The sequence below is a fragment of the Lepidochelys kempii genome, chromosome 2, assembly GCF_965140265.1.
Source record: "Lepidochelys kempii isolate rLepKem1 chromosome 2, rLepKem1.hap2, whole genome shotgun sequence".
NCBI lineage: Eukaryota > Metazoa > Chordata > Testudines > Cheloniidae > Lepidochelys > Lepidochelys kempii.
Genome location: NC_133257.1, coordinates 270366904 through 270392143, shown reverse-complemented (window position 1 = coordinate 270392143; position 25240 = coordinate 270366904). Strand labels below are relative to the sequence as shown.

Below are 25240 nucleotides of genomic sequence, written 5' to 3'. Positions count from 1 at the left end.
AGCCAATCCGCTGGTGTTGAGGAGCCAGGGTGTGATGTTTATGGAAATTCGATAACGAGCCGATTTGCAGATGGACCCTCATTGCGTGTAGCCCTCGTGTCTGGCGTCAGGCCGTGTCCCCAGCGCTGGGAGGCCTGGCCTGTGGCAGCCCCATCTCTGTGCAGGGCAGCCCCCCTGGCCAGCACACACGCTTGTCGGGGGGCCCATGGGGTGACCTGGCTGGCTGGTGCCCTCTGCCAGGTGCCCCCCTTGCGCAGCGCAGGGACGCTGGCTCGTGGGCAGAGTCCCCCAGTGCTGCCCTGAGGCCAGGAACACGGGGGGCGGGGGGCTGCTGTGTGGAATGGAGTTCTGCCCATTGGGGCCCCCCAGTGGGGGACCTCCTGCCCCAGGGACAATCCTCCACCCTGCCTCCTGCAAAGTCTGCCCCACCCTGCCCCGCCCCATCCATCCTTAAAGAGACAGCGCCCAGTAACCAACACGACACCCCAGTGCATACGCCCGACCAGCACCAGCGCTCTCCAGCCATTGTACCTGGGGCAGGGATTTCCCTACCCCCCTGAATTTCCACAACCCCCTTCCCCCGCCCCCTTCCATGCAGTGCTGCCAATTTAGTCGTTGGTTGGAGATTTGACTTGAAATTGAAACATCAATACACACTGTAAAAGCAGATACGGTGTGTGAGAAAGGACCGTGGGTTTGAAACGTTTGGACAAAGCCTGCCCCCCTCCCACAGCTGTTGTTTTTGCCGACAATGTCGGCGCATTGGTGTCTGGGATATTGGCCAACCTTATCATTTAAATGTATGATTTGTAGGCCAGGTTTGACTGAGCTCTGCCCTGGCAGCTCGTGATGAGCTGGGGTGGGGGGAGGCTTCAGGACCAGACTGTATTGACATGAAGTATCCAGCAGACAGAGCTGCATCGCCCAAGGGATCGGTTTTGGCTGGTGTTGGGTTACAAATCACTGAAGTATTAAATGTGGGGGTCATGAAATGTTGTTCTCCTCATTGTAGGAGTAGAGGGCTTAGCCTGACTGAATGAGGGGGTCTCCCTCCGTGCTTAATTTGTGCCAGGGCTGAGCCCCGGCACCTCCAGGCTCAGCCGTTCAGAGCCCGGGGACCTCTGGGCTTGTCACATCAGTTGTGAAAGTAACAAACTTGCGTGAGCCCCGGCACCTCTTTCCTTACAAACTAAGCCCCAGTCACCCTCAGCCGAACGTTACTCCCCAAGCAGGGGGTTGGATGCCAGATCCCAGTGGAGAGACAGAGGGGTTTTGCTTGGTGGGGTGGGCCCTGCCTAAGAGTCACAGGCACTATCTGACCTGCCCCCTCTCCTGTTTAGAGGGAGAGCTGGTTAGGCTCCACAGAGAGTCTTTTGTTCTGTTAAGTGACCCCTGCTGCGGGACAGTGTTTCTGTGGAGGACACGGCCCAGCCTGCACTAGCAGCGAGGTTCCCCCCGAGAACCGCGAGAGACCGACTCGCAGCGGTCACGTGGCAGGTGGCAGCAGAAGGTGACGGGGCAGGGCCATTGAGGACAGAGCGGTAGAGCGAACGGTGGCACAATGAACAACAGCGGCCAGGGCATTGGACTATGTTCTAGTGACTTCACTCCAGATTTGTGACTGGGAAACTTATATAAATACGTTTCCTAGTAGGCCAAGATTTTAAAATGCAGTATTTGCCCAGGACGTTATTCACATCTTCGCTATCTCAAGAGGTCTTTATCTTGGGGAGTTTCTGTACTCAACTTTCTAGTTCTTATTTTTATGTAAGAACGGCTATATTGAGTCAGACCAAGGGTCCATCTATCCCAGTCTCCCATCTTCCAACAGGTTTCAGAGTAGCAGCCGTGTTAGTCTGTATTCGCAAAAGGAAAAAGAGGACTTGTGGCACTTCAGAGACTAACCAATTTATTTGAGCGTAAACTTTCATGAGCTATAGCTCACTTCATCGGATGCATAAAGTGGAAAATACAGTGAGGATGTTTTTATACACACAGACCATGAAAAAATGGGTGTTTATCACTTCAAAAGGTTTTCTCTCCCCCCACCCCACTCTCCTGCTGGTAATAGCTTATCTAAAGTGATCACTCTCCTTACAATATGTATGATAATCAAGGTGGGCCATTTCCAGCACAAATCCAGGGTTTAACAAGAACAAGGGGAAATAGGTTACCTTGCATAATGACTCAACCACTCCCAGTTTCCCAGTATCACCACCAGTGTCACTCGTTATGGGGACGAATGGTTATGAAAACCAACCCCCCAGTAAAAGAAAAAAGATTCCCTCGATCCCAAAGGACCAAGCCCCAGGCCCCGGTCAATACACAAGTCAGATCTTACCCACAAATCACACTGTTGCCAATCCTTTAGAATCTAAAATCTAAAGGTTTATTCATAAAAGGAAAAAGATGGAGATGAGAGCTAGAATGGGTTCAATGGAATCAATGACATACAGTCATGGCAAAGTTCTTGGTTCAGGCTTGTAGAAGTGATGGAATAAACTGCAGGTTCAAATCAAGTCTCTGGAGTCCATCCACAGCTGGGATGGGTCTTTCAGTCCTTGGTTCAGAGCTTCAGTGTAGCCAAGTCCCTCCAGAGGTAAGAAGCAGGATTGAAGACCACATGGAGGAGCTGCAGCAGCTGTTTATAGTCTCTTGCCATGTTGTCTCTGCTTCCTTTGTCCCAAGGACAAGCTGCCCATCCCATGGCCTGGAAACACCCCAAAGTTCTGTCCATAGGCAGGGCCCTGCACACCTGGCTGAGTCCCCAGGCATGTCTCCCTTCTCTCAGTGGGTCAGTTGTGTAGCTGATGGTCCTTAATGGGCCATCCAGCAGGCTGGGCAAGCTGACACCAACTTGTCTGGGGTGTCACCCAGAAGCACAGCACACGTTTGAACTACAGGCAGGATAGAGCCAATGTTCATAACTTTAACTACAAAAATGATACCCACATATAGACAGCATCATCCTAACCAGCCAACCATCACCTTGTGTGAGACACCTCATTTGACCCCCTTTATATAAGATTTGGTGCCACGACAGGACCTAGGTTGCAACAGTGATCTATATGGTCCCAGTTCATGTCAATAACGTCACAGTTCGGCAGTGCAGCTGCTTCCGACTGAATGGTCCTGGCACACTGGAAGCCCCCCATGCTCCTGCACAGGGGCCCAGTGTGTGTGGCCAGCACCCCCACACCCCAGACACAGCTGATGTGCTGCCGTGGTGCCCGAGAGGTGCAGGGCCAGCTGTCTGTGGGTCCTCAGCACTGGCCCTACTCCCACTCTGCACTGGGGACAGCTCTTAGATGGGGGGTAGCAAAGGACAGTCCCGGGATGCAGACACCAGGCCTGGGGGCACCAGCCCCTCTCAATCAGTGCTGGCCACAGTAAGAGGCACTGGGCCAAAGGGAGTGAGGGGCTCAGCAGGGGGCGCCATACTGCAGGGAACAGGGTGGGGAGATCAGCTCAGCAGCGGGTACCATGCTCGGGGAGTGAGCGGGGGGCTCAGCGGGGAGGGGGCGCTGTGCTCGGGGAGTGAGCGGGGGGCTCAGCGGGGAGGGACTGTGCTCGGGGAGCGGGCGGGGGCCAAGTGGGCAGCGTGGTGTTCGGGGAGCGGGCGGGGTCTCGGGCAGGCAGGAGCATTGCATGCTGGGCGCTGGGCTGAAGGAGCGGGCGGGGGCCAAGCGGGTGGCGTGGTGTTCGGGGAGTGGGCGGGGTCTCGGGCAGGCGGGAGCATTGCATGCTGGGCGCTGGGCTCAAGGAGCGGGGGCAGGGGCCAAGCGGGTGGCGTGGTGTTCGGGGAGCGGGCGGGGTCTCGGGCAGGCGGGAGCATTGCATGCTGGGCGCTGGGCTCAAGGAGCGGGCGGGGGCCAAGCGGGGGGCGTGGTGTTCGGGGAGCGGGCGGGGTCTCGGGCAGGCGGGAGCATTGCATGCTGGGCGCTGGGCTCAAGGAGCGGGGGCAGGGGCCAAGCGGGTGGCGTGGTGTTCGGGGAGCGGGCGGGGTCTTGGGCAGGCGGGAGCATTGCATGCTGGGTGCTGGGCTGAAGGAGCGGGCGGGGGCCAAGTGGGCAGCGTGTTGTTCAGGGAGCGGGCGGGGTCTCTGGCAGGCGGGAGCATTGCATGCTGGGCGCTGGGCTCAAGGAGCGGGCGGGGGCCAAGCGGGTGGCGTGGTGTTCGGGGAGTGGGCGGGGTCTCGGGCAGACGGGAGCACTGCATGCTGGGCGCCGGGCTGTGGCCATGCCGCGCGATGCCATGGCCCTGCCTAGCAGGCTCGTCGCCTGGCTCCCAGCCCCGTGTGTCCCCGCAGGTCCTGTCCCTTGGCGCCGACGTGCTCCCGGAGTACAAGCTGCAGGCGCCGCGCATCCACAAATGGACCATCCTGCACTACAGCCCCTTCAAGGCGGTGTGGGACTGGCTCATCCTGCTGCTGGTCATCTACACAGCCGTCTTCACGCCCTACTCGGCCGCCTTCCTGCTCAACGAGAAGGAGGAGCCCACGCGGCATGAGTGCGGCTATTCCTGCAGCCCGCTCACCGTGGTGGACCTGCTGGTGGACATCATGTTCCTCATCGACATCCTCATCAACTTCCGCACCACCTACGTCAACTCCAACGAGGAGGTGGTGAGCCACCCGGCCCGCATCGCCATCCACTACTTCAAGGGCTGGTTCCTCATCGACATGGTGGCCGCCATCCCCTTCGACCTGCTCATCTTCGGCTCCGGCTCCGGCTCTGAGGAGGTAACGACCGCGCTGGCCCTGGGGCGATTCCAGCCCTGCCATGGGCGCGGGGGGCTGGCCCCACCCCTGTGTAACCCAGGCCCCCTCCAGCCCCACCCCCGTCCGACCCAGGTTCTTTCCAGCCCCACTCACATCTGAGCCACCCACCTTCCAGCCCAGCCCTGTCCCACCCAGCCACCTTCCAGCCCTGCCCCGTCACAGACCTACAGGGCTGAGGCTTTGGAACGGTCTCTGGGAGGCCCCTTCACTGGGCCAGCCCCCCTGGGGGTCCCACTCTGCCTCCAGGGTGAGGCACGCGGCCTCACTGCCCCCTAGACTGGCCCTCAGGGCCTGCAGCTCCCCCCATGTTCCCACAAGCTCCAGGCAGTGAGTCCCCCGGAGACAGGCCCTGAGGGAGACTCGGCCGCTGTGCAGGGATCAGGGCCCCTCGCCAAGCGGGTGGCGTGGTGTTCGGGGAGCGGGCGGGGTCTTGGGCAGGCGGGAGCATTGCATGCTGGGCGCTGGGCTGAAGGAGCGGGCGGGGGCCAAGTGGGCAGCGTGTTGTTCAGGGAGCGGGCGGGGTCTCTGGCAGGCGGGAGCATTGCATGCTGGGCGCTGGGCTCAAGGAGCGGGCGGGGGCCAAGCGGGTGGCGTGGTGTTCGGGGAGTGGGCGGGGTCTCGGGCAGGCGGGAGCACTGCATGCTGGGTCCCTGGAGGGACACTCCCAGTGTGGGGACAGCCGGGTTCAGTTGTTAGCTGGCGCCTGGCCTAGGGGGCCCTTAGGGCAGCCTGGGACAATGAAGGGTGAAGCAGGGTCCGTCCTGGCCAGCCCCGAGCCCAGCCCGGCTGTGGGGAACCCTCGGGTCTGGCTCTGTCTGTCTGGGCGGCCTCCTTGGTCGGTTCCCAGATGGGCCCCAACTGCTCCCCGCAGCCAACGCTTACCCCCACCTCGCCCCTCCCCCTTCCTGTGATCCCGAGCTGGGGGGTGTGGCTCAGCCCCCTGTAATGGGGGGCGGGGGATCCAGATCTCTCTGGGGCGTGGGTTGCTGGGTGTCCCCGTCCAGGTGATTGGATTTGCCGTTGTCCTCTCATGCTGCACTGCTATGGGGTTAGGGCCCCGACAGCTAGAGACTCCTGGACTGCCCTGAGAGCAGACAGGCCTTCCCCCTCCCCAGGTAACAGTGCCGCACCTGGGGAAACTGAGGCACACGCAGCCTTCATAAAGATATTGCAGAAACTTCCCACTTTGTCACGGGCTCGTGTGAACGAGATCATCGAATCACAGAGTTGTAGGGCAGGGAGGGACCTCGAGAGGTCGCCTAGTCCAGTCCCCTGCACTCGGGGCAAGACTAAGTATTCTCTAGACCAGAGGCTCTCAGACAGAGTTGGGACCCCCCCGGGGTGGCCAACCTGAGCCTGAGAAAGAGCCAGAATTTACCAATGTTCATTGCCAAAGAACCACGGTAATATGCCAGCAGCCCCCCATCCGCTCCCCGCCCCCACTCCCAGCACCTCCCGCCCACCAGCACCCCCGCTGGCAGCGCCTCCCCCTCCCTCCCCGCACCTCCCGATCAGCTGTCCCCTGGCCATCCGCAGGGTGCAGGAGGCTCTGGGGGGAGGAGCGAGGGCACGGCAGGCTCAGGGAAGGGGGCGGGAAGGGGTGGAGTGGGGGCAGGGCCTGTGGCAGAGCCAGGGGTGGAGCAGTGAGCACACACTCACACACTCACACACTCACACACTCACACACACCCACCTCCCCCTGGCACATTGGAAAGTTGGCAACTGTAGCTCCAGCCCCGGAGTCGATGCGAAGTTGGCCCCCCCGCCTCAGGGGCTCGCGAGGCTATTACCTGGGGGGTCGCGAGCTGTCAGCCCCCAAGCCCCGCTTCACCTCCAGCATTTATAATAGAGTTAAATATTAAAAACATGGTTTTCATGTCTCCGGGGGGTCGCACTCAGAGGCTGGCTGTGTGAAAGGGGTCACCAGGGCAAACGTTCGAGAACCACTGCTCTGGACCATACCTGGCAGGTGTTTTAATGAGCCTCAATCTGAGGAACCACAAGGCCAGCTGGGGCCAGGGTGGGGGTCGCGCTCCCCAGATGGGGCGGGATCCTGGGGAGCAGCGGCTCGGGAAGGACCCGGGGGTCGCGGGGAAAGCAGCCGAACACGGGCGTCTCTAAGAGCCCCGCTCTGGCTCAGCTGGCTTGGGTGGGCAGAACGGACCCATGGCTTTGACCCCCGCTGCTCTCGGCTCTGCCCCTTTGCCCTCAGACCACGACGCTGATCGGGCTGCTGAAGACGGCCCGGCTGCTCCGCCTGGTGCGCGTGGCCCGTAAGCTGGACCGCTACTCGGAGTACGGGGCGGCCGTGCTCTTCCTGCTCATGTGCACCTTCGCCCTCATCGCCCACTGGCTGGCCTGCATCTGGTACGCCATCGGCAACATGGAGCGGCAGAGCATCGGCTGGCTGCACTCGCTGGGCGACCAGATCCGCAAGCCCCTGAACGAGAGCGCCCCGCTGCAGGGGCCCAGCATCAAGGACAAGTACGTCACGGCGCTCTACTTCACCTTCAGCAGCCTGACCAGCGTGGGCTTCGGCAACGTCTCCCCTAACACCAACTCCGAGAAGATCTTCTCCATCTGCGTCATGCTCATCGGCTGTGAGTGCGAACGGGGCGGGGCCTGCCCCTGCCTGCCTGCGCCCCCCGCCCCTTGCCTGCGCCTGCCCACCCCTGCTGCACCCTGCCTGCCCACCCCCTGCCTGCGCCCGCCCGCCGGCCCCTTGCCTGCGCCTGCCCACCCCTGCTGCACCCTGCCCGCCCACCCCTGCTGCACCCTGCCCGCCCGTCCCCTGCCTGCCCACCCCCTGCCTGCGCCCGCCCGCCCGCCCCTTGCCTGCGCCTGCCCACCCCTGCTGCACCCTGCCTGCCCACCCCCTGCCTGCGCCCGCCCGCCCGCCCCTTGCCTGCGCCCGCCCACCCCTGCTGCACCCTGCCCGCCCACCCCTGCTGCACCCTGCCTGCCCACCCCCTGCCTGCGCCCGCCCGCCCGCCCCTTGCCTGCGCCTGCCCACCCCTGCTGCACCCTGCCCGCCCGTCCCCTGCCTGCCCACCCCCTGCCTGCGCCCGCCCGCCCACCCCTTGCCTGCGCCTGCCCACCCCTGCTGCACCCTGCCTGCCCACCCCCTGCCTGCGCCCGCCCGCCCGCCCCTTGCCTGCGCCTGCCCACCCCTGCTGCACCCTGCCTGCCCACCCCCTGCCTGCGCCCGCCCGCCCGCCCCTTGCCTGCGCCTGCCCACCCCTGCTGCACCCTGCCTGCCCACCCCCTGCCTGCGCCCGCCCGCCCACCCCTTGCCTGCGCCTGCCCACCCCTGCTGCACCCTGCCCGCCCACCCCTGCTGCACCCTGCCCGCCCGTCCCCTGCCTGCCCACCCCCTGCCTGCGCCCGCCCGCCCGCCCCTTGCCTGCGCCTGCCCACCCCTGCTGCACCCTGCCCGCCCACCCCTGCTGCACCCTGCCCACCCCTGCTGCACCCTGCCCGCCCGTCCCCTGCCTGCCCACCCCCTGCCTGCGCCCGCCCGCCCGCCCCTTGCCTGCGCCTGCCCACCCCTGCTGCACCCTGCCCGCCCACCCCTGCTGCACCCTGCCCACCCCTGCTGCACCCTGCCTGCCCACCCCCTTGCCTGCGCCTGCCCACCCCTGCTGCACCCTGCCCGCCCGCCCCCTGCCTGCCCGCCCCTTGCCTGCGCCTGCCTGCCCGCCCACCCCTACTGCACCCTGCCTGCGCCCTTCCCACACCTGACCCCTACCCGCCCCCTGTCTGCCAGGCCCTTGCCTGTGCCTGCCATCCCCTGCCTGTGCCCGCCTCCTGCCTGCATCTCCCCCACACCGGTCCCCTACCCGCCCCCTGCCTGCAACTGCCCCACACCTGACCCCTGCCTGACCCTTACCCGCTCCCTGCCTGCCCCACACCTGACCCCGCCTGACATGTGCCTGCCTCACACCTGCCCCCTGCCTGACCCACACCCACCTCCTGCCTGCCCCCTGCCCACCCCACGCCTCTCCTCTGGCTGCCACTTCCCACCCCCTGCCTCACCCATGCCCACCCCCTGCCTGTCCCACACCTGTGCCCACCCTGTACCTGTCCCCTGCCTGCCCCGCGCCTGTCCCAGACCACCTGCCCCAGGGGCGCCTGCTGGGAGGTGTGGCGGGGAAGGGGGCTGCGTATTTGTGTGTGCGTGTGTGTGCGTCCGCATGCTCACTGCTGCCTCTCTGCCTCCAGCCCTGATGTACGCCAGCATCTTTGGCAACGTCTCGGCCATCATCCAGCGCCTCTACTCGGGCACCGCGCGTTACCACACCCAGATGCTACGTGTCCGCGAGTTCATCCGCTTCCACCAGATCCCCAACCCGCTGCGCCAGCGGCTGGAGGAGTATTTCCAGCACGCCTGGTCCTACACCAACGGCATCGACATGAACGCGGTGAGCGCGCAGCACCGCCCCCGCACTCAGCACGGCCGGCTCCCCGACGCCCCCCGCGGTGTGACGATGCCCGTGGGAGCCCGCTGAGGTCACTCAGTGAGGGTGATCTGCAAACAGACGGGGGCAGACAAACCCCAACGCTGGTGGATATTCCAATACTTACCCAGCCAGCCCAAAACAGCTTCTACAGCACCTCCCTGGTTACTCAAACGTCCAAACAACACAGTTCCCTTAAAGTATCCAGCCTCAGGCCTCCATTCAGACACACCTGTCAAACATAGGATGATAAACTCTGAAAATCTTATTTCATCATATAAAAGAAAAGGTTCTCCTGACCCCAAAGGACCAAGCCCCAGACCCAGGTCAAATGATAACTCAGATCTTACCCCACATACACGCTTATAGCCAATTCTTATTAACTAAACTAAAATGTATTAAAAAATAAGAGAGAGTGTGTTGGTTAAAAGATCATTATACAGACAGACTTGAGTTCAATTCTTGAGGTCATATACGTAGCAGAGATGAGTTTGTAGTGGCCAAAAGTCCTTTTAGAAATAGTCCAGAGGTTATAGTCCAATGTCCATGTTCAGGGTGACTCCAGTCAGCGACTGGGGATCTCAATCCTTATGGCTCAAAGTTTCCTCCTCTTGAAACCCAAAGCAGATCTGAGATGAAGAAGGATTGTGTCCCAAGGTCTTTATACATTTCCAGCAGCCTTTTGGCCTGAAGAAACAATCAGCTTCACTTTCCTTCTCCCAAACATCCTGGCAATTAGCACAGGGTCATTTATCCATTGAGCAGTTCAGATACTGGTTACCGCAACCTTCAGAGAGACATACAGACAATAATACGATTTCACTCCAGTGTCTTCCTAAATGTTAATATTCCTTTTCTGATCTTTGAATTAAAGCCATAGTGATAGACAAGACTTGTTTGCTGACCTCACAAGACCTGAACAAACATCTCCCCTTCTACCTCTAACAATGCCGGCTGCATTTCACAGCTCTGTTCATTGCCATCTCTTCCTAACCCCTCTTTAAAGTTCGGCCCTGGGTCAGGTCAGTCTGGGAGTTCATTAACTCTTTCTGGTCCGGTCACCTTTCAATGAGATATTATATTACACTCGTAACATCACACCCCCAATGGAAAATTGATGCAGGAGGAGATGACACAAACATCTCTGACTGCATCCCAAGAGCTCCCCATCCTGGGTTCTGTCTCACTACAGCTTGTACTGGGTTAGAAGCCGTATTAGTCTATAACAGAAATGGTTTATCAAAGTCCTGGTCAATAACATGATTGAATCTCTTTACAGACCCCAGGTAAAACTTGGTTAGAACAATAGTGGATTGGATCTGCCCTTGCAGCATGGTTCCTGTAGGTCTCGTGATCTTGCCAAGAGCTAAAGAACATAGCTACTTTATCCATACAAGCTCTGGCAAATGTGTGGAACCCAATTAACATCAAGTCAATGTAGATATTAATGTTGTCCATAGTACAGGAATCTTGGCAGTTAGCCGTGAAAGCAATAGGGTAGTGTGCCTCAGTTTCCCTTTTCACATAGCCAGTCAGGCTTGGAATGTCAGTATTACCAGGCCGTTTAACACAAAGTTGATCTCATGTGTCACTCTTAACATGTTCAAGGGTTTTTTCAAAAGATTAGACACATTGGACATTTTTACAGTTCTTGGTAATAGCAACACATTAGTTACAAGAATTACCATGAGCAACAACAACAAATCCATCGCAAGTGTCCATCTACGATCATGTTTGTCATGCCACACCTTTGGCTCAACGCTATTGGGGTTTGGACCTCTTAGGGTCAACCTATGACTTCCCTTTGCAAAATCAAGTGTTGGTCTGTATCCACAAAAACAACAAGGAGTCCGGTGGCACCTTAAAGACTAACAGATTTATTTGAACTTAAGCTTTCATGGGTAAAAACCCCACTTCTTCAGATGCATGGAGTGAAAATTACAGACGCAGACATAAATATACTGACACATGAAGAGAAGGGAGCTACCTCACAAGTGGAGAACCAGTGTTGACAGGGCCAATTCGATCAGGGTGGATGTGGTCCACTCCCAACAATAGATGAGGTGTCAATTCCAGGAGAGGCAAAGCTGCTTCTGTAATGAGCCAGCCACTCTCAGTCCCTGTTCAAGCCCAAATTAATGGTGTTAAATTTGCAAATGAATTTTAGTTCTGCTGTTTCTCTTTGAAGTCTAACCAATTTATTTGCACAAGTACTCCTTTTCTTTTTGCGAATACAGACTAACACGGCTGTTACTCTGAAACCTGTCTTTGAAGTCTGTTTCTGAAGGTTTTTTTTGTTCAAGTATAGCTACTTCCAGATCTGTTATCGAATGAAGTGTTCTCCCACTGGCAAAATCAAACTTGCAAAATCAAGTTCTCTTTTTCCTCCTTGTCCTGAAGGATCAAACCCTAATTGCTTTTGCGTAACAGAATTCACTGGCTGATTGGGCGTGCTCTCTGTGCTAACAGCTATTAGCGAGTCTTTCTCCCCCCAATCAGTCAGGCGATTTGTATCAACACAGACACGAGCTTTTAACTTCTCAGCAGCTACCAGTTTCAAGGCTGGACACTCAATTCTTCCCTTCAGCAGGAGCGGTCTTTCCCTCCCCCCCACGTTTTCCTAGAAGATTGAAAATGGAAATTTCCTGCTCACAGGAATTGCTTTGCTGGCAAGGTGTGTTCACCAACTGCAGGCCCTGAAGCACCTGCTCACTTAAAGAATTAGCCCAGACACATTCCTGTTCGTTCCAACGCCATTGTCTTCCCAACAAGCTGGCCAAACAGAACCACTTGGTCATAGAGCTGTTTAAATTCCTTAACAGCTTTTACTCCACCGGAGACCTCAAAGCTACCCACACTGGATCTTTCAAAAGGAAAATATGTGGATTCCTTCACCACAGAAAAATTTTGGCTGTTAGGAACTGAAATTTCCTTGATTAAATCACTTCCACGTCCTTCAGCTACAGCAGACTACTTGCACGGATTACCAAGAGAATTCCTTTTCCCAGGAACTTATTTAAGTAACAATTCACTCCTCTCAGAAATTCTGCCCTTACCCTCTTCACCAAGGGCTTGCTCTAAAGCAGTGGTTCCCAAACTTTACCTGCGAACCCCTTTCACTAAAATGTCAAGTCTCGCAAACCCCCTCTTAAAAATGAATATTTCCAGGGATTTCCTCCCTTACCTCAGCATAAATGATAAAAGCAGTGATCTTGGAAATATTACTGTTGTTTTTATGACATGCTTATTACACACTATTATTAATAATTACAGTATTAATTTTCTTACATAGTGAAAACAGAAACACTCTTACCAGATCTCACCTTCGGAGCTTGTATCACTTTGAATAAGCCTGTTATAAGACAAGGCTCCTAGGTTTCATCCAGGAGTATCAGATGTGAAACCGCATGAAGGGATTTAAGAAGCCAACTCAAAGAGTTCCTCCTACACAAGCATCCAGGGCTTGAGCAGTCCAGGCAAACAAACAAAGCTTAAACTTGTTCTTCGTAATAATTTAAAAAACAAGACTAGCTGCCTATTTAATTTTAAAAACAGCAAAAAAATGTCCACCTCCCTTTCCATTTCTTATAAGGAGTCTTGAAGTTTAAATCTCCTCAGTGTGATAGATATGCTTGCTTTGATCTGCTTAGCTCTTGGAAGTCCCCTAGGGACAGCTCTGCCCACCATTAAGGAATTTTTTCCCTGAGAACCTCCTGTAACATTTTGCAAACCCGAGTTTGGGAACCACTGCTCTAAAGGAACACTTTCCTGAGCAACAGCTCTGGGTCTTACTGACATCCAGGATCACCTTTGGCTCATCAGGCGAATTCCTGCACAGTCCCCTTTCAGGCAAACTTACAGACTTCCTAGATAAAAGGTTGGAAGCGTTCTCCTTCCCTTTGCCACACACAAGTTCAGGAATCTTTTCCTTTTTGCTACAAGTTTTCAAACTGTCAGTAGATAACAATTAAATCACCTTTCTGCTCTCCTTGTGCCCTGGCTAGGATCTCACCCTGATTAGACAGAGTTGCTACACCCTTTTCTAGACACACACTAGCAACAGACAAAATACAAGTACCAGAATTTTCTAGTTTCTGGGATTTTGCCATGACACTAACTGGATGCGACCTAGTTACAGGGCCATTCTCCCGAGCAGACACAAACTTAGGACCCTTCCCTTCCTGGGCTTTAGCTGAATCCAGAACCAGCTCTGAGACAACTGCACGACCCTCAACCATCCCTGGCTGAAAGGCCCCTTCTGTCTGCTCCACAGACAAAGAAGAGCCGGACACACTTTCTCCTTTCCCAGACACACAGCTTGGGATCTCATTCCCCTTGTCCCAGCACACAGGTCTGTTCACAGACAACTACTTGGAGACCAGGGTAGCTCCCTCCATAGGCAAGTCAATACCCCTGACAGACACAGGCACGTTTCCTTCCCTGTCACAATTCTCCACCCAGCTCACAGGTAAGGTCCAGGGACACTCATCTTCCACTCTCCTTGCCTTCCCACCCTGCTGACTAGACACAGCCATCAGCTCACAAGGCTGCCTAGGCTCATCCAGACTTTCCTTACCGAGCACCTTGCCACTTCCCACAGATAAACTGCTGCTCTTCCCGCTACCCTGAGCTATTTCCAGCAAATCACAGTTATCTTTTCCAGGTACACTTTTACAAGCCGTACTCCAGTTTCCCAGTATCATCACCAGCAGCCACTTCTTACGGGGATGAAGGATTATGAAAACCAATACCCCAGTAAAAGAAAAAAGATTCTTCTGACCAAGGACCAAGCCCCAGACCCAGGTCAATATACCAGTTAGATCTTACCCACAAATCACGCTGTTGCCAATCCTTTATAATCTAAAATATAAAGGTTTATTCATAAAAAGAAAGCAATATAGATGAGAGCTAGAATGGGTTCAATGGAATCAATGACATCCAGTCATGGCAAAGTTCTTGGTTCAGGCTTGTAGCAGTGATAATAATAAATAAATAAATTTTAGTTTAGGAATAAACTGCTGGCACAAATCAAGTCTCTGAAGAACATCCCCAGCTGGGATTGGTCATTCAGTCCTTGATTCAGAGCTTCAGTTTGTAGCAAAGTTCCTCCAGAGGTCAGAAGCAGGACTGAAGACAAGATGGAGGGGTTTCCAGGGCCTTTTATATTCTTTCTTTTGTGAGCGGAAACCCCTTTGTTCTGCTGTGCAAAATCACAGCAACAAGATGGAGTCTGGAGTCACATGGGCAAGTCACATGTCCATGCATGAGTCCGGTTTTGCAGGCCGGGAGGCCAGTGTTTACATGTTAGTTTGAATGTTCTCAGGAAAGCTCAGATGTGAATTGGCGTCTCCCAAAGTCCATTGTGTGTTAAGTGTTTCTTGATTGGGCACTGTAACGATGCTGGTTCTGGTGGGACCCAACGGAGAGTGCCAAATCAGGACAAATTGCTTAAAGCAGGGCAGTTACAGCCCAAGGCTGGGGTTTCTGTGCACACCAAGGCAAATCGAACCAGCCAAACAGAGAGGACTTTGGTCTCACCCCACTGGCTAACCACAAGTCACACAAGCAATTCCCTCAGACACCCCAGTTTCCCAGTATCACCACCAGTGCCACTCGTTATGGGGACGAATGGTTATGAAAACCAACCCCCCAGTAAAATAAGAAAGGTTCTCCTCATCCCAAAGGACCAAGCCCCAGACCCCAGTCAATACACAAGTCAGATCTTACCCACAAATCACGCTGTTGCCAATCCTTAGAATCTAAAATCTAAAGGTTTATTCATAAAAAGGAAAAAGATAGAGACGAGAGCTAGAATGGGTTCAATGGAATCTATGACACACAGCAATGGTGAAGTTCTTGGTTCAGGCTTGTAGCAGTGATGGAATAAACTGCAGGTTCAAATCAAGTCTCTGGAGAACATCCCCAGCTGGGATGGGTCATTCTGTCCTTTGTTCAAAGCTTCCATTTGTAGCCATGTCCCTCCAGAGGTAGGAAGCAGGACTGAAGACAAGATGGAGATGAGGCATCAGCCTTTTATAGACTTTTCCAGGTGTAAGAACCCCTCTGTGTTCTTATTGTGGAAAATTACAGCAAAATGGAGTTTGGAGTCACATGGGCAAGTCCCTGCATACTTTGCTGAATTGCAAAGCGTGTCTGCCTTCTCGCAATGGGTCAGTTGTATCGCTGATGGTCCCTAATGGGCCACCCAGCAGGCTGGGCAGAGCTGACACCAACCTGTCTGGGGTGTCACCCAGAAGCACAGTACACGTTTGAACTACAGACAGGATAGAGCCAATATTCATAACTTCAACTACAAAAATGATACCCACACACAGACAGCATCATCCTAACCAGCCCACCATCACCTTGTCTGAGACACCTCATTTGACCCCCTTTGTACGAGATTTGGTGCCACGACAGGACTTTGGTTGCAACAGTGATCTATACGGTCCCAGTTCATGTCAATAACATCGCAGGCACTCACTGAGAAGAGTCCTTTCTTAAGAACCTGACCAGATGCGTCACTGAGGCTACTTAGAATCAGACACATTGAGAGACAAGGACAGAGCCAATATTCATAACTTCAGCTACAAAATGCTACACACAGACAGACAGCGTCATCCTAACCAGCAAACCAATATCTCTCCATAGACACCTCACACGAGAACCTTTGTACAATATTTGCTGCAAATATATACCAGTGGTTGCAACAATGATTTATATGGTCACAGTTCATGTCAGTAATGCCCAGGAGAACAGCCCACCCCTGCCACACACCCTTATCCCCACCACCTAGGCTATGGTGCAATACACAGGGAAACTGAGGCACACCCAGTATTCATGCAGAACAGTTAGATGCACACAGGCTCACGTACACCATCACAAGGGGAAAACCCCACTTCACACCTGGTCCTGCACCTTGGGCACGGCATGAGCGCAGCACCCCACCCTGGGCACAGCACCCAGGCCCCCTCACGCCAGCCCCAGGCATGGAGGCTCTTTCCCCAGCGTGAGGGTTTGTGCCCATCTCTGGACACCCCAGAGCCGGGTGACTGGCAGCAAACAGCACCTTGGGCAGAGGGGCACTCGCTCTGCAAAACGCCCGCAAACCGGGCCATCTCCCTCTGCCCATCCCCAGGGCCTGGTGCAGCGCCCTGGGCACTGAGGTGCAGTGGCCATGCAGAGCCCCCCACATCTGCGGGCGTGTACGCGCACACAGAGACACCCCCCTGCACAGCCAGAGAGGCCCACACCCACGCCCAGACACATGCGCGTGCCCACCCCCACAAATGTGTACACCTGCACACACTCACACACAGACCCAGAGACACACGCACCGAGCCAAATTGCCCATGTAGACCAGCACACGGCCATGGGCACAGCCGTCTGTGCCAACACCCCCTTGTGCCCACGGCCGGGCCCTGCGCTCCCTGCCCCCGCTGTGCGGTGCCCTCCCCAGTGACAGGGTCTCTCCCGCCCGCCCGCAGGTGCTGAAGGGCTTCCCTGAGTGCCTGCAGGCCGACATCTGCCTGCACCTGAACCGCAGCCTCCTGCAGAGCTGCCGGCCCTTCCAGGGGGCCAGCAAGGGCTGCCTGCGCGCCCTGGCCATGAAGTTCAAGACCACGCACGCCCCACCCGGTGACACGCTGGTGCACGCCGGTGACGTGCTCACCGCGCTCTACTTCATCTCCCGCGGCTCCATCGAGATCCTGCGCCGCGACATGGTGGTGGCCATCCTTGGTGAGGGGCGGGCGCTGCTAGGTTTGGGGGGCTGCGTGGCGAGGGGGGTGGGCGCTGCTGACCAAGGGGTGGGCACTGACAGGTGGGGGGAGGCTGCCAGATGGGCGATGCCAGACTGGGGGGGCGGCGGGAGCTGCAGGGGGTCAGTGGATGTTGCCAGATGGGGGGGGCACTGTCAACCAGGGGGGGCATGGGCCCTGCCAGCCAAGGGGGTGGGCACTGCCAGCCAGGTCGGGGCCCTCTGTCCCTCATGTCACCCCATGGCATGGCCCCCAGCCTGGCGCCCAGGAGAACCTAACAGCTCACCCCTGCTGTGTGCCCCCCCATCCTGCCCAGCCCACCCTGGCATGTGCCCCACAGCCCATTCCCTGGGGGAGACCTGCGCTGACCCTGCCGTGCTGCCCCCAGGGAAGAACGACATCTTCGGGGAGCCGCTGAACCTGTATGCGCGGCCGGGCAAGTCCAATGCGGACGTGCGGGCTCTGACTTACTGTGACCTGCACAAGATCCAGCGGGAGGAGCTGCTGGAGGTGCTGGACATGTACCCCGAGTTCTCGGACCGCTTCTGGGCCAGCCTGGAAATCACCTTCAACTTGCGCGACGTGAGAGCCGGGGGGGGAGGGGTTGGGGGTGACGGGCCGGGGGGGGGAGAGCTCCAGGGGTGCTCAGCCAGGGCCGGGGTGGGGAGAGTTCTGGGGGCACCAGGCCAGGGAGGAGAGTTTTGGGGGTGATCAGCCAGGCTGGGGGGAGCTCCGGGGTCACTCAGATAGGCTGTGGGAGGGAGACCTTTGGGGGCACTCAGCCAGGCTTGGGGGGAGCTCCGGGGGACTTTGCCAGTCTGGGGGGGCCTCTGTGGGCTCTCTGCCAGGCTGAGGGGGAGAACCCCACCTGCCCCTGACCCCAGTCCATCCCCACCCAGCCATCAACCCTGCCCTCAACTAACCACCAGTGTATTCACCCACCCACCCACTGTGCCATCCACCAACCTGTCCCCCACCTAGCAGCGCCCCCACCCACCTAACCACCAGTGTATCCATTTCCCCTTCTCCCCCACCTGCCCCCTCCCCAGTTCCCAGCCCGGCTCACCGCTCCCCTTTGTTGCAGACCAACATGATCCCCGGCTCTCCTGGAAGCACCGAGCTGGACAGCAGCTTCAACCGGTTGCGGCGCCGCAAACTCTCCTTCCGCCGGCGCACAGACAAGGGTGAGTGGCGGGGGGGGGCAGCAAGCTCGAGGGGCCAGGGGCCTCCCCCAGCATAGGCTTTGTGCCCTGCCCAGGGCACCAGCCCCTCTCCCAGCGCAGGGTCAGTGTCTCCACCCAGGATGCCAGCCCCTACTCCTGGGGGAATTCTGTGCCAAAAAAATAAAAATTCTGCAACAGAAAATTAAAAATTCTGTGTGCAATATTTTAAAATTCTGCATATTTTATTTGTCAGAATAACACAGTATTATCACACCAGTTTCAATTATTTTTGGTCATTTATTTCAAAATACCCACCAGCAAGTAAGTCTGTAACAATACAGACAAGAATGAAGATTCAGGAAATGTTTTTTGACAAATAGATTCCTTAGTAGGCATATTACTACAGAACTGTGAATAAGAATTCATTTAACCTACGGTACAGAACCATATTTCCCGCACCCCCAGAAGCAGTGCAAAGGCTGGAGGGGAGTCGGGTAACGGAGGAGCTGACGGAGAGGGAAGCAAATAGCTGGGAAGGAGCCTGTGTGTCAACTTGGAGGGTTGTTGGGTGTGGGTGAGAAAAGTATGGAACAGGTTTTGCGGGGAGGGGATTGTAGGGAGCTTCCCTCATGCAGACCCTGGCTGACCCTTAGCCTCTCCCATTCAGTCAGGCACATCTGCCCCTGTTCCCATGTGTCCCTGTACCTCCATGTGTCCTTGCACCACCTGTCCACGTGTGTCCCTCCACCCCCATACAGACACCCACTCCCCCCCATCCCCATGTGGCCCTGCACCCCCTCCTTCTGTCCCGAGATGTCTCTGTGCCCCCTCCACCATCCACATGTCTCTGTGCCCCCACCCAGCCACTCCCTGGTCCCAATGTGTCCCTGTCCACCCTCCCCGTGTCTCCATGTTTCCCTGTATCCCATCCCCCATTCCCATGTGTCTCTGTGCCCCACCCAGCCTTTTCCCTGTCCCTGTATAGCTCTGCACCCTCTCCCCCATCACCATGTGGCCCTGCACCTCCTTCCCCCCCTGTGGCCCTGCACCTCCACTCCCATTCAGCTGCCGCCCCAGTCTGTCCTCTCCCACTAGCCCTTATGAGCCCCTGTCTAACCCCCCACAGCACCCCACGTTGTCTGTTTCCCCATTGCCCCTGTCTCCTGACCTGACCTGACAGGCGCAGCGAAAAAGGCAGGCTCTTTCTCTTCCCTAGCTGGCCAGGAGCTGCTGCTTTGTTCTATCATCACAGCACCGTCTGGTGGGAAAAAGGCAGAACTGCAGCAATATTTCGGCAGAAGCTTTTTTCTGTGCAAAAAATTTAAAATGTGCACAGCTAATTAATTAGGCATGTGTGCAGTGGTGCAGAATTCCCCAGGAGTAAACCCGTCTCCCAGCACAGGCTCCTTGCCCCGCCCAGGGCACAGGGGGCTCTGCCCTGGCACTGGACCCCCAGCTGGCTCCTCCCGGCCAGCAGCCATGGCCCTGCCTGCACCAGCCCCAGCAGATGTGCTTCCTCCCCAGCCTGGCTCTGTGGAACACTCACTCTCTGCCCCCAACTCTACAGACCCGGAGAACGCCGGGGAGCTGAGGAGCAGCCAGAAACCACTGCGGACGGGTCGGAACCACCAGGCGCCAGGGGTCCCGGAGGACCAGCCCGAGTGGGAGCCCTCCAGCTCGCCCTCCAGCGACGAGGATGAGCGCCCCACGCCCATCGCCAGCGCCGGCCAGCTCTCACCCTTCTGCGCCAATGGGGAGCTGCTCAGCCAGGGTGACGGGCAGCCCAAGGGCAGCGAGAACTGCAGCCCCCTCTCAGGTGGGACAGAGCATGGCACAAGGACAGGCACCGTGTGGGGAGAGTCCTGGGGCTGGGTGCCTGGGGGGGACACCATGAGGAACAGGTGCCCTGAGGGGATGGGAACCATGGGGTGGGCACCACAGGGAGGGGAAGGCTCCAGGAGGGTGCTGTGGGGGGAGAGGCTCCAGGGGACTGGTTGCCGGGGGTGGGTGGTGTGGAGGGAGGGGAGGGGCTCCAGGGAACCGGTGCCAGGGGGCACAGGCTCCTCACAGGCCTGATGGCTCCCTATTGCTGTGGGGGTGTCACTGTCTGGGGTGGCTCAGGCCTGCAGGCACCCCCCTTGACCAGTGCCAGGAGTGGCCACACTGAGCACAGCCGAGCAATGCTGCCGTGTGTCTAACCGGCCTGGCCCATGGGCAGCTGGCTGCGCCCAGTCATGTCTGAGGCAGGGCACCGAGGCCAAGCCTGGGCACGACCTAGCACCTGTCCGCAGCGCCCGATCCCCCTTGGCCTCTCAGGCACGTTCCTGGGCACCAACACTCACGCTGCCCCCGCTCTGGGCCCCCCCAGCCCCCTGCCCAAAGGGCACCAGCTAACGATGGGCAAGCGGCCCTTGCACTTCTCCTCAGCCCCGCGCCCAGCACACCCCCTGCCCACCGGGCTCCCTGTTAGCCCCCTGCCCTGGCACCCCAGATCCCTCTCCTAAGCCAGGCAGGGCTCCTGCCCTGTGCAACCTGCTCCCCTCTGCTGGGCAAGAGGCTTGGGCTGGCAGGTGCCCTTGGTGCCCACACCTTTCCCCTCGGTGCCCACGCCCCTCCCCTGACAGCCCTTTGTGCAGAGCGAGTCCGTGGCCACAGGCAGGCACCGACCTCGGCGCCCCTCTGCCAGCCGGCCGCAGCCCCACGACATCAGCAGCACGGGGACGAGACACCCCGATGTTGCCGCTCGCGCAGCGCCCCCACTCCTCACAGGCCCCACGGCGCTAGTGGGGGAGGGCCCCATATAGATGGTGGGGGTGGAGGCAGGCCTGGCAGGGGAGGGGGGGGTCAGGCCCCATATGGACTGCGGTGCAGGGGTGTGGGCCCCACAGGGACAGCAGGGGAGTGGTGCTGATGTCATATGGATGGTAGGGGAAGGGGGAGGCCCCAGAGGGACAGGAAAGCAGGGTGGGCCCCACAGGGACAGTGGGGGAGGGGTGCAGGCCCCAGAGGGACAGCAAAGGGGGGTGGACCCCACAAGAACAGCAGGGGAGGTGTGTGGGCCCCACAGGGACAGTGGGGAAGGGGTGCGGGCCCCACAGCTTGGGGTGTGGGTCCCTTGGGCCCAGTGCCAGGCGTTGGTTGAGCCCCACCTGATGTCTCTGTATCACAGCTCAGCAGCCCCCGCGTGCCCCCAGCCCTGGCACCTGCCCCCTGCGGCGCGGCCCTGACCCGTCTCTGCCCTCTGCTCAGGGGCCTTCTCGGGGGTGTCCAACATCTTCAGCTTCTGGGGCGAGAGCCGGGGCCGGCAGTGCCAGGAGCTGCCCCACTGCACCGTCCCAGCCCACGCCAGCCTCAGCATGGGCCTGCTCCCCCGGGGCCACCGGCCCCGCTCCGAGGTGGAGAGCCGGCTGGACCAGCTGCAGCAGCAGCTCAACAGGTAGAGGAGGGGGCGGCTCATACACCTGGGGCAGGGGGAGTTGGGGGGCAGGTGGGGGCAGGAGGCATGGCAGGGAAAGGCCCTGGGGGGGGGCAGGTGAGGGGCGGGGAACAGGGGGCAAGGCAGGGAAAGGCCCTGGGGAGGCAGGTGAGGGGCGGGGAATAGGGCGCATGGCAGGGAAAGGCCCTGGGGGGACAGGTGAGGGGTGGGAACAGGGGGCAAGGCAGAGAAAGGCCCTGGGGGGGCAGGTGATGGCCGGGGAACAGGGCGCATGGCAGGGAAAGGCCCTGGGGAGGCAGGTGGGGGGCGGGGAATAGGGCACATGGCAGAGAAAGGCCCTGGGGAGGCAGGTGGGGGGCGGGGAACAGGCGGCATGGCAGGGAAAGGCCCCGGGGCCCCCCAGTTCCAGCACCTCAGGCCTAGCCAGGTGTCTGCGGGGGGTGGTGTCTCCTGCCGGCCGAGGCGTTGCCCAGCGGGGGCAGGATCGTGCCCGGAGGTGTCTCTGGGCTGGCTGGGGGTGCCCCCCCCCCGGCTCAGCCCCTCATCTCCCGGCAGGCTGGAGACCCGCATGGCTGCGGACGTGGGCGCCATCATGCAGCTGCTGCAGCGGCAGGTCGGGCTGGTGCCGCCGGCCTATAGCACCGTGTCGTCGCCACCCCCAGGCCCCGAGCGCTCCCCACCGCCCAGCCAGCCCTGCCCCCAGGTGAGACCCCTCGCTCCAGGGACCCCACCGCGAAGCGCCAGCCTGGCACACCCCCTGCGGCCAACCATCGACGGACACCAGCCAGGGCTCTGCCCCTGGGGACACGGGGCAGGTCGCCCAGCCGCTGGGTCGGAAACCGAACCGAGATCCCTGGGGGATCTTCACCGGCGCTGCTCACTCCCGACCCGCAGCCCGCTGCTGGCCCAGCCATGGGCTCCCCACGCCGAGCTCTGCCGGTGCCCCTCACTCCCGACCCGCAGCCCGCTGGCGGCTCAGCCATGGGCTCCCCACGCCGAGCTCTGCCGGTGCCCCTCACTCCCGACCCGCAGCCCCCTGGCGGCTCAGCCATGGGCTCCCCACGCCGAGCTCTGCCGGTGCCCCTCACTCCCGACCCGCAGCCCCCTGGCGGCTCAGCCATGGGCTCCCCACGCCGAGCTCTGCCGGTGCCCCTCACTCCTGACCCGCAGCCCGCTACTGGCCCAGCCATGGGCTCCCCACGCCGAGCTCTGCCGGCGCCCCTCACTCCCGACCCGCAGCCCGCTGCCGGCCCAGCCATGGGCTCCCCACGCCGAGCTCCTCCGGCGCCCCTCACTCCCGACCTGCAGCCCCCTGCCGGCCCAGCCATGGGCTCCCCACGCTGAGCTCTGCCGGTGCCCCTCACTCCTGACCCGCAGCCCCCTGCCGGCCCAGCCATGGGCTCCCCACGCCGAGCTCCTCCGGCGCCCCTCACTCCCGACCCGCAGCCCCCTGCCGGCCCAGCCATGGGCTCCCCACGCCGAGCTCTGCCGGTGCCCCTCACTCCCGACCCGCAGCCCCCTGGCGGCCCAGCCATGGGCTCCCCACGCCGAGCTCCTCCGGCGCCCCTCACTCCCGACCCGCAGCCCCCTGCTGGCCCAGCCATGGGCTCCCCACGCCGAGCTCTGCCGATGCCCCTCACTCCCGACCCGCAGCCCCCTGGCGGCCCAGCCATGGGCTCCCCACGCCGAGCTCTGCTGGCGCCCCTCACTCCCGACCCGCAGCCCCCTGCCGGCCCAGCCATGGGCTCCCCACGCTGAGCTCTGCCGGTGCCCCTCACTCCCGACCCGCAGCCCCCTGCTGGCCCAGCCATGGGCTCCCCACGCTGAGCTCTGCCGATGCCCCTCACTCCCGACCCGCAGCCCCCTGGCGGCCCAGCCATGGGCTCCCCACGCCGAGCTCTGCTGGCGCCCCTCACTCCCGACCCGCAGCCCCCTGCCGGCCCAGCCCTGCCCCTCTGCAGTGCCCCGTGGCATTGAACAGCGCCGTCGCTCGGTGAGTTCTGGGCTGCAGTCAGTCGTGGTGTTGGCAGCCTGGTTCCCTGGGCAGCGGGCGGCTCCTGACAGCATCTCCCCCGCCCGCAGGTTCCCAGTTACCCGGTGCCGTTCCTGTTCCCGCAGCCGCCCAGCCCAGAGCTGCCCTGCGAGCCGCCCCCCCGGCGCCGCTCCCTCCCTGGACAGCTGGCCCCGCCGCCGGACTCACAGACCCTGCAGAGACACTGCTCCGACCCGGGGAGTTAATCGGCAGGACGGGGACGGTGCCCGGAGCCCGGCGCACGCGGGCCAGGGCTTCAGGGCTGCCGCCCCCTCCCCGCCCCCAAGGACACCAGTGCCACCTGGGCCAGGGCCTGGCCACACGCTAGCCAAGCAGGAGCCACGGGCTAAGCCCACACGGCCAGGATGTTAGCTGGCCTAACGGATCCAGGACGGGGCCCGCCCACCCTGCGTGCCCTGCGTGCCCTGCTGTGCCCTGAGACCGGTACAAAGAAACAGAGACTGGCCGGGGAAGGACCCGCGGCCCAGGACCCTGGAACGTATCACGGGGCCCGGCCAACACAGCGCGGTCCCCTGCAGCCAGGGCTGGCCCCCGTGGGTGCTGGGCGGGCAGGCGAAAGGGGCTGAGCACACTGGGTGCCCAGGTCTTATCTGCCTGGCTGCCCTGTGTGTACCCTGATATGAGCACCCGTGTGCGCCGCTGGCAGGGGGAGAGGGAGCACCGTGTGTGTGAGGCTCTGTTCTGTGTGTGTGTGCGGCCCTGTTCCCTGGGCAGGGGGAGCCCTGTTCCCTGGGGGGGGGCAGTGTGTGTGTGGGGGGGGCAGTGTGTGTGTGCGCCCTGTTCCCTGGGCGGGGGGATCCCTGTTCCCTGGGGGGGGCACTGTTCCGTGGGGGGGGGCAGTGTGTGTGTGTGGCCCTGTTCCCTGGGCGGGGGGAGCCCTGTTCCGTGGGGGGGGGGGCAGTGTGTGTGGGGGGGGTTCTGTTCTGTGTGTATATAGAGAGAGATGGTCCTGTGCAGTTTTTTGGGGGGGACGGACTTTTCCCTCTATGGGGGGGGGAGACGGGAGTTCGGTCCCTGTGTGCGTGTCTGGGCCCTGCTCCCTATATGTGTGTGTCTAGGAGAGGGGCTGTTCTGTGTGTTTGTGTGTCTGGGGGAGGGGCTGTTCCCTGTGTGTGTGTCTATGGGGGGGCTAGGGGGGCCCCATTCCCTGTGTGTGTGTTGGGGGGGCTGTTCCCTGTGGGGGGGCAGCGCCCCGCTCTGGGCGCACGCGGCTGGCCCTGCTGTGGGGGGAGGTGACTGGCAGGGCCATGGGCTGCTCACCATCCCTGCTGGCAAGGTGCCCCTTGCTCACGTACCCGTCTCCTGCCAGTGCCCCCACGTGCCCCATCTCTGGGCTGCCGTTCCCCAGCCAGCCCCCTCCTTGGGGCTCCCTGGGGCAGCTGCGCCCTGGAGCCCTGAGCTGTCTGGCAGGTACCCCCCCCTCCCCTGGCCTGCCCCGAACCCCACCAGGGGGACAGCTGGGAGTCTGCCCTGTCCCCGGAGGGGGGCTCTCCCCATGCTGTGCTGTGCACCCCTGAGCCCCTGGCTCCCTTCCACGCCGTGGGGGGGGGAGCAGCCCGGTCCGGGGGCTCTCGTCAGCGACCCGCCGGCA

At 60.0% G+C, this 25240-nt stretch overlaps 1 protein-coding gene across 6 annotated transcripts in view; it reads left to right on the top strand.

Annotated features, from left to right (window-relative positions):
• The window catches only part of KCNH2 (potassium voltage-gated channel subfamily H member 2), a 106997-nt gene extending 82601 nt beyond the window's left edge, over window positions 1-24396 (top strand). For 5 of the 6 annotated variants that reach the window (XM_073334956.1, XM_073334955.1, XM_073334953.1 and 2 more), the window contains 10 exons: window positions 4292-4741; window positions 6993-7380; window positions 9002-9201; window positions 16725-16977; window positions 17386-17579; window positions 18082-18181; window positions 19728-19976; window positions 21410-21596; window positions 22152-22299; window positions 23679-24396. In XM_073334956.1, coding sequence (XP_073191057.1) covers window positions 4292-4741; window positions 6993-7380; window positions 9002-9201; window positions 16725-16977; window positions 17386-17579; window positions 18082-18181; window positions 19728-19976; window positions 21410-21596; window positions 22152-22299; window positions 23679-23834 — 2325 coding nt within the window. In that variant the 3' untranslated portion in view covers window positions 23835-24396. The remainder of the gene's footprint in view (window positions 1-4291; window positions 4742-6992; window positions 7381-9001; window positions 9202-16724; window positions 16978-17385; window positions 17580-18081; window positions 18182-19727; window positions 19977-21409; window positions 21597-22151; window positions 22300-23678) is intronic. The other variant, XM_073334954.1, reaches the window with a different exon arrangement.
• The last annotated feature ends 844 nt before the right edge of the window (window positions 24397-25240 follow it).